This window comes from Linepithema humile, chromosome 1 (genome assembly GCF_040581485.1).
Source record: "Linepithema humile isolate Giens D197 chromosome 1, Lhum_UNIL_v1.0, whole genome shotgun sequence".
NCBI lineage: Eukaryota > Metazoa > Arthropoda > Insecta > Hymenoptera > Formicidae > Linepithema > Linepithema humile.
Genome location: NC_090128.1, coordinates 41,150,336 through 41,167,998, shown reverse-complemented (window position 1 = coordinate 41,167,998; position 17,663 = coordinate 41,150,336). Strand labels below are relative to the sequence as shown.

The 17,663-nt window shown below is 37.4% G+C and overlaps 1 protein-coding gene across 1 annotated transcript in view; it reads left to right on the top strand.

Annotated features, from left to right (window-relative positions):
- LOC136996968 (AT-rich binding protein-like) overlaps positions 1-17,663 on the top strand; it is a 59,286-nt gene that overhangs the window by 2,002 nt on the left and 39,621 nt on the right. Inside the window, exon 2 of the mRNA XM_067346985.1 lies at positions 84-549. Coding sequence (XP_067203086.1) covers positions 186-549 — 364 coding nt within the window. The 5' untranslated portion in view covers positions 84-185. The remainder of the gene's footprint in view (positions 1-83; positions 550-17,663) is intronic.

Genomic DNA, 17,663 nt, shown 5'->3' with positions numbered 1-17,663 from the left:
GTTAGAGAGAAAGAGAGAGGAAGATAATGTGGGAGAAAGAGATTGAAAGGGAGCACGTAAAAGAGTGTAGGTGTTCTTCTTAGGAGAAGTGCGTGCGTTCGCGAGGACGACGTGCAGGAGAGAAGGAGGGACCCCTGTCTGTCTGACTGTCCGTCTACTCATCCGCTGGAATACACGAGGGCCGAATGGCTACGAAGACGGGGGAGAGCGGGGAAGAGCCCGCGACGATTCTCAACAACACCGGCATCGCGACGACGGCGGGCCCTCTCGCGGAATCGTCCACGTCGTCGTCCTCCTCCTCCACCGCCACCACCACCGCCACCACCACCACCACCACGGTGCCGACGGTGATCCTGACGGAAAGTACTGCTACGAGCGCCGGCAACCTGCCCTTGACGGGATCTCAACAACAAAGCCTGCATCAGGTGCAGCAGCAACAACAGCAGCCGGCGCAACAGCAGCAACAACAGCAGCCGGCGCAACAGGAGCAACAGCAGACGCATCAGAAAATCAACCTGATCACCGACGTAGCCGCCGATGATGTCGCGGGTAAGTTAATGATTCTCATTTACGTTTTTAGTACTTTTGTGGTCGTTAATGTGCTGCTTGCCAAATCCCCCTTCCTTTCTCTGCCCCTTCTCTCTCTCTCTCTCTCTCAACTTCACTCTCACGTCTTCTCTCTCGTTCTCATTTTTCCCGTCTGTCTATTAACCTACCTCTCTCTTTTCGCTTGGCGCTCTTTTTCGTTTCGCAGTCTTCGTCTGACAGTGATTCCCTCTCCATTTCTCCCTTTCTTCTTCTGCCTTGGATCTTGGTCGTTTGTTGCATCGCGCGTACTTTCTCTCATGTTCATTTCATTTCCGACTTCGCGTATCCTTCTTGGATGTGCATCACGCATCACTTTGCATCCGGATTCTGATAATTTGACCTAGTCAACGTAATAATTGAGACCATTTTTCAAAGACATTTATAGACATTTAAAGAGCGTTTACAAACTAAGAATCATTAAATTTGAGATATTTTTTGCATTTTTGAGTGTCACATCTTTGTATGAAAAAAGATCTTGATGAAAGCATTTAAAAATAGTTATTTTTTTTCGTTAAAATGTTTTACAGGTATAGTAGCGTAAAAACTTACTTGGCGCGAGATACTACCGTGTCTCTTGATAAAGGCTATTTATAAAAACATTTGTGAATTACGAAAAGAATGTAAACAATTTTTCTTTTTTCAAGCGGATAAAATATTATTAAAAAAATTACTTATTGCAAATTTTTTGATATTAATACTAAGCTTTTTATAGAAAAATACTAAACAATAGACATATTTTGTAAAAACTTTGGCATAACTGTTTTAAATTTGGAAATGTGCGATATATGTAATAATTGATTAGGCGAGCAAGCTAATTGAAGATGTCCTTCAGTCGCATTGCGAAAATGATACATAATATGTTTTACACGAGGATCTTATATAATTATGATATCAGAAAATCTTTTCCTCGAGAAAAGAACGAAATGTCGAAGCAAAGACACATCTTTCAAGAGTACAATCAGTATAATTACAGAACACGGATCCGTAATTAAAATATAATTCGTTTAATGCGCTCGTCGCGCGACTTTAACCACCTCTGATCACGCTTACGCGGACTGCCTCGTGATATGTGTATTGCAAACCGCATAGAGGAACATGATCTCGTAATTCACGACCCACGTTCCTAGTTAGTGTGTTACGGTAGGTAGCTCGGTGTCATAGTGGCGCAACAGGCATTTCGGAGCGAATTCCTAAGCCAAGTTGCGCACAAAGTCGCTCGCGAGTTTCGGTCTTTCCGTTTCGGCTGTTCGTCCGTCGTCGACGTCTCGGATTTAGAACAGACAGCCTTCAAACGGTTCTTTATGAATGCTGCTGGTTGCACCGACCCTTCGCGGGCAAAATAGCGGTTCGTCGAAACGAGACTCGGCCGCTTTTATTTACGTCGACACTGCCCCTTCTTCTTCTCCTTCTTCCCCTTTTCCCGCCGCCTGCTCTTTCTCTCGGTGTTTACGCCTTTTTTAGTTCTCCCTTTCCCTTTTCTCCGCCATGGATTGCGAGACGTGTTTCTTTAAAACAATACCATCAACACGATTACCTTTGCACAGTACTCTTTTCCTTTCTATGTCCCTTTCTCGTCCTACTATTCTCTTTGTTTTTTTCTCTGTCACTCTTTCTGACTTGTGCGTCGCTTCTTCCCTTTGTGTAATTATTCGTTCAGGCGAAACAAGCCGGTATTCCGCGAAGCCCGTTTGCAAAAGTATTCATCACTCGGGCTTAACGATCCCACTAAATCTTTTGAGTAGACTGGAGCAAGTGGCAAGCAGGTTCTGGTTAATTTAAATATAGGCATTGAATAGATGACAGATATGAAGAAATAGAGTCGCTCATCTTATTGCAAATTATTGAAAAATTGAAACATTTCTCACAAATGTCTGTAATTCGAAAATATTCATTAGATCTATGCGAATAAAATTATTATTATTTTAATAGTTGTCCCATGTTTTTCCACTTGTTCTAGTCTACCCGTCCATTTATCTAATAACCACTCGCTCCATTTCAACGAAATCTAATTACAAAATTATTTGCTCTTGCTTGCTCTTACGATCACCACTATACATTTTTTAAAAATAGCCTGTTGTATATTCCCGACTCAATTATGTAATGAAATTAAAATGTTCGTGTTGCTTTTCTTTATGTTTTACTACACGCAATGCAAAATGAATATTCTTTACAAAAGGATGTGTAAATAAAAGTATTCTAATTTTAATGGGTGAGGCAAGCGCATGTGCTACTACGAGTATTTAGATATTAAACGTAATCAGCTGATTTGCGATGTGTCGGGCAACAATCCGTGCTCGAATATACTGGCATAAAATTTGCATGCGGCTTTGACGCGAATTAAAGTGGATAATTAATGTCACGGAGGCGTTAGTCGCCTGAACGCATCAGCGACCTGCTCTACTTAGCGGGTCACTTCCGCTCCGTTTTTTTAAGACAACTGTCAAACAGATTTTCGGTTCGCGGAAATTATTTAATTTATCGTTTATTGGAGATATTCGATATTTATAGGTAAATACAATACATTATCTAAAGAATAAAATACAGATACATTATCTAAAGATTAAACCGCAGATACATATTAAAGATGATAAAATTAATACTCTTTTTCAACAAAATTTATACCATATTTAAAATCTTTGGTCCATAGTGATCAAATGGAAAATAATATATGATATTTCTGCTATTTTCTTGAGAATTTTTGAATGAAGAAAAGTTTAAGTTTCAACGTAAGAATAAAATTATTGCCTTTTATACTATATTTATCTGTAAGACAGATACAATTCATTATAATGTTTTCGATTTTGCGTGTAGTATGAAATCGTCAAAATGCGTTAATACATTTCAGTCCATAATTCATCGAGCAGACGTCTCAGTATTCGCGTTATATGCTATTATTGGCTTCGCAACTCGTAACAAAGATCGTTAACGTTAGCTTTCTGTTACGACGCGTCGCCGAAATAATTTATAACCGGAACAGCAATTGTGTATTTTTCACATGGTTACCGATGTCGTGTCACCTGCCGTCATAATTGCCAAACCATATTCAGAATGGACGCGCAATATCACCGCAATTGCGGTAACGATGAACATTTGGAACAATAAATGCTGAATTATAAAATATACGTATATTTCACGTTTGAAACAATTTCGCAAAATTCTTTTCATATAACCGCACTTCTAACACTGTGAACACGTTTAAGCAAAACTTGTGAAGAAAATTACGCGTTTACATTCATATATGATTATTTTATTATTATTATATTATTTTTTTATTTTTTTTTATGCTATCTATGCAATTTTTTATGTATTCGCAGAAATCAGCTGTGTTGTCACGGCAACTTATATTTAATATTTGTCTCACATTGCAAGAAGTCGGCCAATAAGCTTAAATCTTATAGTAATCAGTCTTTTGAAGAAAATTATTTTACGAACATTACCTATGTCAATTCTGATTATCGAATCTTGATTACGCGAAGCCTTTTTTGGGTGAGCTGTAAATGTTAACATAATCAACTGTCATTTGAACAGCACGAGTGTCGCGGTACGAGTATAGTGACAGATAACATAGGAAGTGACATAAAATTATCAGCAGGAAGTATCACGTCGTTTCGCTCCTGTCAATTTGATAATAACGCGTGCGAGATTCCGCCATTGGAGATATTCCGACTGGTCGTAATTTTGCAATTGCTATGCATACGCCGAGGATGGCTTAATTTTGATATTATTATTCTAATGCGGTCGCAAATGCGTCACTATCTTGTTGAACGGAAAGGTGTAAAGCATCATATATGGATCAGTAACAATCAGAGTAAAATTATTATTAGTATGCTAACTACGTATTCCGGTAAATGCAAAAAAGTAGCAGTGTAGTTTGTCCAAAAGCGCAGGATTTTAAGATTTAAAGGCAGGAATATTAATTTATGATTTCTTTAAATGATAGTTAATTCTATATATTGTAGAATTAAAACTTATAAAAAGCTATTTAAGCTTTAAATATTAATTCGATATTCCGATATAATTAATCCGATTGTATAACTTGTATAATTAATTGATTTAACGTTTCCAATTATTGCAGTAATTGCATATTTTGCATTAAAACATAGATGACATTTAGCGAACATAATTTGCTTGAGTGACCGGTTTCTAAGGAAAAAAAAACAGATGTGGTTTAATGATATACATTGATTATAGGCAATTGTATTCAATAATTTTGCAACATACTGTTTTCGATGAATGTACTCGTAATTTCTTCAATGAATTTGTCGAACAAAGCAAATCTTAATTTTTTACTTATTCGAATAGTTTTCCTATTCAGTTTTCTCTTGTTCATTAATTTTTCGCACCAGAAGAGGGCTCCGGACCATTTCACTGTTACAGATGTCTGAAACCAATGTGTTTCCTTTCGATTATTTACGGTCCCTTTTCACTCAAAGAAATATTGAATTTTACGGATATTGAATTTTACGGATGTTTCGGTTCTATGGTTGAATTGTCCCAGTTGCAGTTTTATTTTCTGTAACAATAGTCTCCAATAGATAAAACTTTAGTACTTTTGAGAATAATGTTCATGAATATATTCATGACTCAAAGCAGCAACATTTTCGACCAGGATTCATTAATATAGAGCATGAAAATTAATGGGTTAGGCATTGTTTAAATACAGGTAAATCATCTACCTGCTGCGTGAAACTGCACTTGTTGCATGTGTCAGAATGTGAAAACGATATATGTATATAGTTAAATGCTTTGGTCAGGTTTTCTTTCAATCAGGAAAATAAATGCTCCGTGCTATCCTACTTCCTGCGGCTCATGAAAAGAATTTAATTTCGTGAGGAAAAATTGGACGATCTAAAAAAGACAGGTGTTATAAATACGAACATTAACGTGACGGTTGCGCTTTCACTCCATTATTATGTAACAGCAGGGATAAATTTGGCCGTACAATGATGAATTGCCCAATTGTTACTTAAACTTGTTACTTTGTTATTTTACGATAGGGAATTTTTTTAAATCTTTTATTATCAAGCGTTTTATAATAAAAGTCACAGGGCAAGCAAGGTTTCTAGTTTTATATTATGTTGTCTCCGATTTGCATTCATGGTAAACGTAAGATAAAAAAAATTACGTGTTTTGTACAAGATTTTTTAGCAAAAACGATAACATTTACAGTTTTTATTCAAGAATATTAGTGCTACTCTTAATACACCATATAAAAAAAAACACATGTTTTATACGTGTTACACGTGTCGCTTTAAAATGCTTAGGTACCTGAAGATATTATGCGTGTTTGATTTGTAAGGAAAATGTATTTCAGAAAATGCATTTCAGAGCTCTTTCGTTGCACCGTTGCGTGCTAATGTGTAGAAGAAAAAAAAACGTTACAAACAATGATGGCGACGGAAATGTTGTCTTCGACACGCGTCTCGATGAGGCAATACCCGTAACGGGTGATAATTCGCGGAACGCGCGCGCATAACGGCACTTTCCCTTTCCTATTCCTTGCTAGGTGACTTCGGAAGTAGTACAACAATAGACACGCGACCCTTTTCATCCTCTCATTTAAGCTGTCTCGTCAATCTTCCATTTAGTCTCTCCGCTTCTCAACTATTTCATATTCTTTTATAAATCGATCGCTGGTTTTTTTCAATACAACAGCACTTTAACGGCAATTTGTTTAAGCATTCCGTTTCGTCGCAGATATTGCAAAAAAATATATGTGTGGGACGGAATTTTTATTCTCCCATTATTATGGGACTGACACTGTTGTTCCAACTCTCACCAGGAGAGACGATTCAGTTGCCAATATTCTGTGTGAACTTTATGAGGGTTGCTTTTTTTTTTGTATACCTGTCGATAGGTATCAATAGGGAAACATTAATTATCGGAATTCTTGTGAAAACGACAGTGTTAGGATGTCGTTTTTTATTTACTGAAGTATTTATAAACGTCATAATTTATTTAAAATCGTAAAAGTTTCTTGAGGCTCGTAAAAGTTATAAACCATTGCAGTTGAGTTGATATAGAAATTTGCGATACGTCTCTTGACGTATTGTATATAGAACTATGTGTACTGTATATAGAATTATAAATAATGCTGTTTTATTACAAATTCTTTTTTGGATATTTGTATATATATTCGCATTCTTCAAGTCTCATCTGTTACATTCTGTCTGCTTTATTATTCGATATTTTCCAGCAAATCATCTATCTTCTTGAATAGTGCTCTATTTTCAAATTATAGGATTCGACGTTGAGACGTTCTTTTCGATTAATGCGGGAATGTCTTGTATCAAATTAAGCGACAAGAGAAAAAGAGTGAAAAGAGCAGAGGAGTTACATCGATTATTCTTCGGCGTAGGTGTAATTGGGGGGAAGTAAACCAACTGTATGTTAATTCGCTTCCATGTATGATTAAGAAAAATGGGTTAACGCCTTTCTCGTTGCCGTGGCGGGATATTTCCACCGATTTTGGTGTGCCGAGACTCAAAGAATCGATCTTCTCTCTCTATCGTCCTCTCGATAGGTGTAATACCCCCAGATCGGTGCAATACCGACGCGTAATCGTTCCTTTCCTATGTATGTCGGTTTTTATTGCACCGCACACACATCCACCTCCCACGCCCACGGTTAAAGACGATGGGACCGTTTCTCCTCCGCGACGGTCGCTATTGAATCGCTTGACCCACTTTGATAAACTCGCATCGGAATAACTCAATAACACCGTGCCGAGCCAACAACAGTAATTATTATTCAACGTTCCCAGCAGCGCGACGAGCGCAACCGGCGCACGGTGTGCGCGCATATCGGTATATACACGCTCCAATTTATCTAAATAAATGTCAGCGTCCCGACTGGTACTTGACGCGGCTCTTGCTGAAGTCTCGCGAAATTAAACGCGACACCGCCGTAGCCGATGCGATTATTTTTCGCAGCGATACAAACGCGCGCGGACGCGCTGTGCCATGTGAGACGTAATTTTTAAATGAAAAATTTTTATATAGAAATTATATTTCTAAGGGATAATTGTTACCTACTTATTTCCAATCTTTTAGTCACAAGTTCTTTATATTTGTTATTCAACACGATTTAAAGACGACACATTCTGCCAATTTGAGCTGCCGTGACGTAACATTTTCTTCGGTTAACTGTATATACATTTGAAAAAACTATAATATTAAATTGTTTTTACGGTTTTATAATCGTGCAAATTTTCCGGCTGACAAATATTTTAAATATTTAAAGGAGAAATAAATCAGTTTAAAAATACTTTATTGCTTGGAATTCTAATACGGTTAATGAATTTAAAAGAAACGTATTTTTAAAAGGCGTATTTAAATGTATGCAAACATGATTTAATGTTTTCCTTATTTTTTCTTATTCCATAAGAGTTAATATTTTTTAATGCACGTTTACGTCTATTGCTATTTTATGATAAATATTGTATATTTTAGAAAGAAGTATAACAAATATGAAAAGATTTAATTTGGAACGTGTGCAGAATAGAAAAAGATTCCTAGACTTGATCTTTGAAGAAAACCTTTGATTCAGAACATGTATAAAATGTGCTGTCGATTAAGTGTCATGCGGACAAAATTTTATCTGCCGTCGCGTGGCGCCCTCACGTTGTTATCAATAACTAACATCTCAGTGATATAAATCTGATATGAGATACTATATATGCAAATATTTGGGTATATATATTTTTGCAATATAGATTTAGTTCATATTTCATTTAATTAGTTGTGTGAAATCCAATTTATTCTTCAAAAATTTCGACCAATTTTTGCCAATGCTACATGCCTCTGAAATACCGACCATTCTACATTTTTGAATATGCTAAATTACGCACAAAGCACACGCAACAAACAGAAGAATGCGTCGTTCAAAAGAGAAAAGTGTTAAAAGGTCTAGCACGGTGGAAACATTCGATCTGTTCAGTCATGCGTGTTTAAAATGTAGAACGATCGGTGATGGAATAAAACACAATGAAAATGCGATAATTGAATGCAATGGAATCGACACCAAATTTACATAGTTGTTCTAATTTTTCTTTCTTACCCGCATATATATTTTTTATATAATTTGAAAATAATGATCAAGGCATTGCAAGCTTGCAATATTGATTTTAATAAAAAATAATTTATAATTATGCATTAGTAAATTTGGAGAGATTTATAAATTGCAAAATTTTTAAATATATTTTTCCATAATTTGTTGTGATTTTTATGCATTTATAATTCATAATTATATAAAAAAACTGACATTCTGCAAGAAATATGTAAATGAATTACCGATCTTACATATTTGTCCAAAAGTAAAAATTTTTGAGACTTGAGAGTATATTTAAAAAAAAAATGTTTTATTAATTTATTTTCTTTCTACATATCTGACGTTAAATCCAAATATAGAATCTGTAAGTTTGAGGAATTTCGAAATTAATATATGTAAATACTTATATTATATTGTGAATGCTTTACAAAATTGTTGAACAGTGATAAACGATATATCTTTATCATTGTCGAACTTTAGAATTTCAAGAATAACTTATAGAAAAATGTGCGTTTTTAACTAATTTTAAAATTATTAATTGCGCGTTTTTATGCAATTATGCCATTAAAATATGCTTATACGTCGTTCATGATATATATACGTCGTATTCACGAGCGTTTCTAAATACAACGCTCAATCGGCCTTGCTGCACGAAGAGCCAAGGTTGCGTCCCAGATTTTCGCGAAAATTAATCACGGACTCCTGTCGGTGCCACTGAGATTTTGAAAAACAAGCGAGCGTGCGATTGATTCGCATGACACGCGCGCGCAGTAGTTGTCGAACGCTTCCTTCAATCACCACACGATTGTGCTGCTCGCCTTTGCGTCATCGCAGGTCGAAATATATTATATAGAATATTCAGTAATAAGGTCATTCGTTAAACGAAGCAATGCATTTTGTCGATAAACTGAAGATTGACTAGATCGGGCTTTGAAGAAACTTTAATCGTGTTCCTTTGTGAGCTTCGATAATTTTAAATTAATATCTGGCATTTATTCCGATAACAAGCTATTTAAAAAAATGTAAAAGAGAATCTATGAGATACATAGAAGATATTTGATAAACGTTTGAGGAAACTGGAAACTTGTGTTAACCAAAGCAATGAAAATGAAAGGACGGATAATATCGTGGAAACATAAGAACATTAAAAAAAATTATTAATACGATCTCATAAGTTCGCCAATGCGCATGTATAGAGTTTCACACGGTTCCGAGAGTAACGTGCGCTGATTTTTTGCATCAAAACGCTGTTTCGCGCTTGTCCGAACGATTCCGCTTCAACTCACTCTCGCGCGGAATCCCACTGTCCGTTTGATTCGCCGTCCGCTCATACATACGTTTTCTCGTGCCAGTTATGATGAATTCGATTGGGTAATACCGGCGCACACCGCGCCGAGGCATAAGAAGTGACGCCACGGGACACGGTCTGTGGTTTTTAATACGTGTCCTACTTTCCGCTATCTTTCCGCGGCTTGCTACGCGGTATGGCGGGGGGGGCGGGACGACTGGCTAAGCGAGCGAACGAGCGAGCCGAGGTATCACCCTCTTCGCGTCTCTATCCTCTACGTCGTGACTCGCCGCGTATCTCTAGTTACGTTCGCGCGTGAATAAGCGTGATGCGATTGGCGCGTGTCGGTAGCACAGCCTCTGTCCCTCCACTATTCCGATATGACTGCGGTCCTCCCTTCCTCTCTCTCTCTCTCATTTTCTCATCGTTGCTATTTCCCTCTCTTTGTCCCACGCGCGTCACTATGCCAGTAGCGGTCGAGATAAGTTGAGAGCGAGAGAGAGCGAGAGAGAGAGAGAAAGAGAGAGAGAGAGAGAGAGAAAGAGAAAGAGAGAGAGAAAGAGAGAAGGAGAGCATTGCAATGGACCGGCCGAGAGGAAGAGAGGGTGGATAGGAGAGAAAAGAGACGAGGAGGGCGTGAGCGCGCGAGATAATGACGCGCGCAGCGTGTTATATACGGCTAGAAGGACTGAAATTGAAAGTGGTCGTCCCACTGGCCCACTGACCTGATTACCCACTGACAATGACACGAATCCTTGCCTCCCACTGCACTCTCTCGCAGCACCCTCCCGCCGCCTCCTCTCCCTCCGTCCTTTCTCAGCCGCGTACGTGGACGCGCAGCGCCTTCTCGCATCTATCTCGCCTTGGTGGCGGGCGCAGGCGTCGTCCACGACGACGTGGACGCGCGCCGAGGACGCGCAGGTAATGCTTCTTTCTTTTTATCTCGCTCAACATATCCATAAATCGTCGCGCCGCGCAAATGGAGGTCGCGATGCGCGAAGGCCGCGAGGGGTGCAACAAGTGTATTTCCGAAATGACGTCTAGATCCTCTGTGAAGAGAACAAACGTTTTCGAGGGATGGACTTTATGAATAAAGCGAAAGAAAATGTTTGGGATCGGGAGATAAATCCGTGAAATCCTCTGTACGGGCAAAATTGAATTTTTTTCGTCGAATTTATGAATTCATTAAGGATAAAGCTTTGAATATTGATGATCGGGCTTGCCCATACGTCCTACTTTGAGTAAGTTCCACAATTGCACGTATGTCCTACGACCTACATTTATATTTAAGTGACCCACTTTGGGAATTGGAAGTCCACAATCACGTAGTGTTCAAATGTGCAAAAAGTGCATTTAAAAAAAATACAATTTCAGTCTGGCATTATATCAAAAATAACATCAATTGCAATCTATTCTCGCGTGACTTACTTATTTTTGGACATATTGTACAATACAGAAATCCCCCAAATAATAATCGATTTCAAATAACACAATTTTATCCGATAGCAGTATAATTGCGGGGCGTTTGATCGATTCAGCGACTCATCTACGATGTTAATCATTCGACTATAGGACTGTATAATTCGAAATTCCTGGTAGTCGAGTGATTAACTTCGTTTCTGTGAAGCGTATCGAATCAAGCGTATCGATTTAACGAAATGAACGCTTTGAAAACGTGCCTCGAGGGAGCAAGGCGGTAGTAAATCCTGATGGATGGCACTTTCTCGGGAGGATCGGGACAAATCAAATTATATAAATGTTTCAAGAGTGTGGCTGACCGTTTTCACAATCTTACAATACATACCGATTTTGTTCACGCGTAGAAATGGCCGCCTCCTTTTTGCTGCTTGCCAGCTTCTCTCTGTCTTACATTACACTTGATTGGAACTTTCGTGAGACGTTTTTACTCTCGTATCCGTCGATGAAACTGCGTCTCGCGTCAATTAATTTACCATATGAGGAAATTATTGCAGCAATTTGTCGGTTTTTCTAAAAAACATATAATTATCTTTTTGTCGTTATTGCTTCACTGGTATCGAGTAATTTATTGAAATTTCTGCTCGCTAATTATTGTAATTTTAATTTCTTTTAATTTTATTGTCATTTTTTCTGCTTTACATTCGGCGGACAGGGCTTAAACGAATCAGTGACAATCCGGCAGTCCGGGCCACTCCACTCTCGCTTTCGGCGTGACAGAGATGCTTTCAGCGGGATTTCGCAACCTTTTTCCCAACCCGGGCGAGCCGAAGCGCACACACGCGTGTTCTCACGTGCCTTCGGTCTTCTCGCAATCTATGTGTCACGAGAGAATTACCTGTGTGTGTCTGCGGTTAAAGCGGCTCTCCCGCCTACTTTCGCTAGTTTGCGTAAGAAACATAACACGTATTCGGTTAGCATATTCGTAATACACTTCTGGTAGACGATGTCCAACCTACGATTTTTTTCGTTATTTTAGACATCTGTTTAGATATCTTTCCAAAGAGAAAATAAAACTATGCATTCTAGCTAAATTTGCACAGTTTCGCCAAATCGATTTAATTGTATATCATTTGAGTTTTGGATCCATTACTTTTATAGAAAGTTTTGTCCGCGAGAAAATAAAATCAAAATTTTGGAAAAAAATGATAACACATCGATTATCTTTTATGTAAATTTGTTTAGAATTTTTTGACTGATATAAATTGCTCTAAACTCTTGAATCGTGTTGCAATTTGAAATTCTTTATCGCCTGTCAAAATTTAAAATGGTGAAATTGCCGACCTATTGAATTTTTTCGCCTGAAAAGTTCTCGTGTCGAGATTAATGTCGGTTAACTTTTCGACACGGTTTACAAACGAAAGTGAAACTATATACACTTTCACGATATTGTATACAATACATATTTTCACTATATTACATACAATACTTATAGATTCTTGACCAATATATTTCTTCCATAAACAATTTACATTTTTGCAGAGAAGAATTTTAAGAAATATAAATTCTGCTTCTAAAATTCTTGATTTTTAGACAATAAGCTAAATTCCAAATTATGCAATGACGATTCCGACAAATTTGTGCGTAAAATTTTAGGGAAAGTTATACGATAGGTCTACATTAAGTGCGATAAATTACAAAGTCATTTCTCCAGTTCCTAAGGCGCCGAGCATACTTGTACATTAGATGCATGCTGCATCGCGGAGCCTTGCAACCGCCTGCCTTGCATTAATCCCGAGCGTGTTTGACTCGAGCGAGTAAAGGTCTTCCCGTATGAAAATCGAAGGACGCTCGCTGTTTGGCCTCGCGTTTTCCGCGCGCGTGTTGCGTGCGCATGACGCTCGAAATAAAGAAAAAAAGAGGAACGCGACGCACTATCACCCCATCCGTGCCATTTTGATGGAGGTCACCCGGTGAGTTAAGTGGGTCTCGACCACTTGGTTAGTGTGTCATGGCGTACTCGTTGTTGAATAAACTTAATCTCAATACCGCCGTTAATAAGCTAGTCGCGACAGTCTCACGCGTCTCACGCGATTCTCTTCCCTTTTTACCCCTCACTCGTTTTTCGTTTCCACGTGCATTTTTCGCGAATGTTTTTCTTAGGGATATCGGGCTGTCACGGTCGGGAAGATGAGCTATTTTAGTTAGGCATGCAGACTCGTCGAGGATTTCCAGCTAAAACAATTTCGTAAACTCGTAATTCAATTCGTTTATTTAAAATTGAACATTGCAATTCCACGTTATGCTTCAAACCGATACTTTTTATTTGCATAGAAATTAATCATTTAACATACTCCATGTTGTTTTAAAAGCTTTAACCGTTATGTATTGCTTTGCCAGAATTGAATAGATTAACATGAGATGTTTGGATCTTTCTTCATGATATCAAATTTTAATACTACGGGTTGTTCGGTGTTGATTTTCCGAAAGATTCCTAATTACGAAGGTAGACTAAAAGATAAAGGGGTGTTACGAATGATACTTCAGGAATGTAAGATCTACATGTAAACAAAACTTTGTTCCTCGATCCAATTTAAGTAGATTTTACTTTATTTACACATTTAATTAGAAATATAGAGAAATATATCGTATAATATCAAAGATTGGAAAATTATAAAATATAATTATTCATCAAATTTCTGCTAATAAAATTAATATTAAATTTCTTCGACTTTCGTCGATTTTTACATCGCACTTTGCATTAATTCATTTGCTCAAAAGTGAAATAAAAATTCAAGTAAAATATCTTCATGAAAACACACACGTATAGTCGGAGAGAAAATATGTGATCAGCTGCGCTATTTTCCTTTTACTCTTTTATTTACGTGTCATTTTTGCATACCTATGAGGCGTGCGCAAAGTTCTACATGATTTTAAAAACAATCTTCCGATAATCGATGCGAGGCTTAATCTGCCGTTTTGTACTCGTGACACGCAACCTCCTTAGTGTTTGTATACTCGAGCTCTTAGTTAGGAATTAAGTTCCACAATACTCCTATGATAATGTGACTTAGACACGCAACGGATGACTATGTCAGTTTGCTTTTTTCTAGAAATGCATTCATATCTCGATAGAATACTTACCAAATGCGCCTGTCACCTATAAAATAAAATTTATTCGTTGGCTGCTTGTTGTTAAACTAAAATGCTATAAGATTATTGTAATTTCACGCAACTAAATTTGTTACAAGTAAACACGAAATTGAAGAGTTAGAACAACAGTACATCCAAGATATTTGAAAAATATATGCATCAGTTGCGTCACAGTAGCATCGGACAATCGATAAAACACGATCGCAAATGTTTCGTAAAATGTATTTATTCGGGTTTCACAAAATTTAAACGGTTCTGTCTCGCTCTTATCGCGTATCCCATCCATTTGATCGCCCGTCCACCCTGATGACCCCGTTTTACCCACCAACAGTCGATTTCGTGAAGTCGCAATTTCTTTAACTCGCGCGCACGACTATTGATTATGGAACACTGAGTGTTCGTAAGAGACGCGTACAAACAGGTATATAACTGTAATTTAGACCAGACACAAGTAATCATCGGATCGTTGCTGCAATTACTTTATTATTAACGGATTATATATTGTTGTACTTTATCTCTGACGAAATGAAAGTACTTAAATTCTGATGTTGAGTAAAATAATGTTTCACTACCTTGGATATAATTTATAGCGTGAAAACAAATATTCCCGAATGAATTGTAATTCGTTAAGTAAAAAGTACAAAGATTTACTCCTAAATAATGGATTAAAAAAAATGCGGATAAATTTAAAAACGATAAAACTATGAAAATTCTATGAAAGATTAGAGCGGTTGTGAAGTGATTATTTTCATGAATTAAAATCTTTTTGCATTCTTACGAGAAGGTTTCGTGGGACTAAAGGATTAATAATAGAAATGACGTTCGTGGCGACGCGCGTTAACGATCATAACCGTCGGTTTCGGTCGAGGACCACGACCTAGGACAAGCAAGAAAAATTATCCGTAGCTATGTCCGATGTGGCGTGCCGGTTCACAGCAGGTCGCTTCAGCTCCGCGTCGTTCATGAAGACCAGAGAGAGGAACGACGAGTCGGGTACACAAGATTTTGCTACACCCCGAATTCTCTACAGTGTTTCGAAGGCAGACGCGACCTTGAGCTCAATTGCTTCGATCTGTTTTGGAGATATTACGATGTTCTGTTGCTTGTGGCTGTCGTAAAAAAAAAGAGCTGTAAGCCGACGTAATCGCCGACGCGTAAAATGGACCACGGTGATTAAAAAATTATTCGTCTCGGTCAAATTATGATATAATATTACGCGACTAGGTGAAAATATGCGGGGAAAAAAAAAGAAGGAAAGTTGGTCAAGTGGCAATTAGGAGTGATGGTTCAGCAGAAAGAAACAAATGTTTTCGGGCGTATATTTTGTTAAGGGTCTCTAAATCTACTATCAGAGTTTTACGTTGTATTTTTATATAAAAATATAATAAAAGTCAATTCCAATTGTATACATATATTCAATCTTTCTTGACATATTTGCCGAGGAAGACTTAAAATTGATTGCGAAGAATTGCTAGATAAAATAAATTTGAACAATTTCTAGACGATTGTTTGACAATTGTTCTTTTATGTTAATTTTATGGAAATTTACGAGAATTCGGCGCGCCACCGCATTGTCCTTTATTGAGTTGTTGTGACTGAAAGTAGAACGTCGCTGGGAAACTATATTCTGTCAGTCAGTTCTGATAATGAAATATTTATCAGAATTTTTGTTGCTATCTTTTTGCATGGAAACGTTGTAATTGATCGACCACGACTGCAGCATGTCGCACAAAAATATAGAAGCGCGGAAAAACATTTGACGTGTTTCGATGCTTAATAAATGCAAACGTCAGCATAGTGATATCTAACGTCTAACGTCTAACTTTACGCTTTATAAAATGTTGTTTGGCTTTTTTAGACTTCACAGAAACCGAATAATAATGCTATACATAATGCTATAAATAATAATGCTAACTGCATTTCGCACGCTGGCTCATATCATTACGAGATTCTCCTCGAACATGTTATTTGCACCGATGTGAACTTGGCGCCCAACTTTATTTAAAAAAAAATCACTAATCTAGTTCGTTTGTACTTCGTTTGTACCTGTTTGTACCGCTTCTTATTTCGTTTGTACCTCAAAGGGTAAAAAAATACAAGGGGGTGAAAAAATGGCCAGCGCCCGATTACAAGATTTTTAAATTTCGTTTATGCCATTCGAAAGAGAATCGTTTGTACCCGTTTGTACCTCTTTTGATTTTGTTTGTACCTCAAAGGGTTCGAAGATACAGCGTTTTTCAGTTTCAGCCTAACCCTTCTATAGGGAACTTAGCCATTTTACAAGATATCGAGAAACGGCCAACGGCATTTAAAAGAGAATCGTTTGTATCCGTTTGTACCTCTTTTGTTTTTATTTGTACCTCAAAGGGTTCGAAGATACAGCGTTTTTCAGTTTCAGCCTAACCCTTCTATAGGGAACTTAGCCATTTTACAAGATATCGATTAACGGCCAACGGCATTCGAAAGAGAATCGTTTGTATCCGTTTGTACCTCTTTTGTTTTCATTTGTACCTCAAAGGGTTCGAAGATACAGCGTTTTTCAGTTTCAGCCTAACCCTTCTATAGGGAACTTAGCCATTTTACAAGATATCGAGAAACGACCAACGGCATTCGAAAGAGAATCGTTTGTATTCGTTTGTACCACTTTTGTTTTTGTTTGTACCTCAAAGGGTTCGAAGATACAGCGTTCTTCAGTTTCAGCCTAACCCTTTTATAGGGAACTTAGCCATTTTACAAGATATCGAGAAACGACCAACGGCATTCGAAAGAGAATCGTTTGTATTCGTTTGTACCACTTTTGTTTTCGTTTGTACCTCAAAGGGTTCGAAGATACAGCGTTCTTCAGTTTCAGCCTAACCCTTTTATAGGGAACTTAGCCATTTTACAAGATATCGAGAAACGACCAACGGCATTCGAAAGAGAATCGTTTGTATTCCGTCGAGTAACGGGAAATTGGGAGACATATGACGATTTAAATAAAAATAAAACTTCATTAACAGCATCATCCCGAATGCTTCTGCAAAAAAAAAATATCTATTACTTTTCATAAAACATTGAAATAATTTATTTTATCTTCGTGTTAACAGTAATTTTACTTTTGTTTGCGTTTATTTCATTACTCTAATATTTTCTTATAAATATTCATTATTAGTTTAGAAAAACATATTAA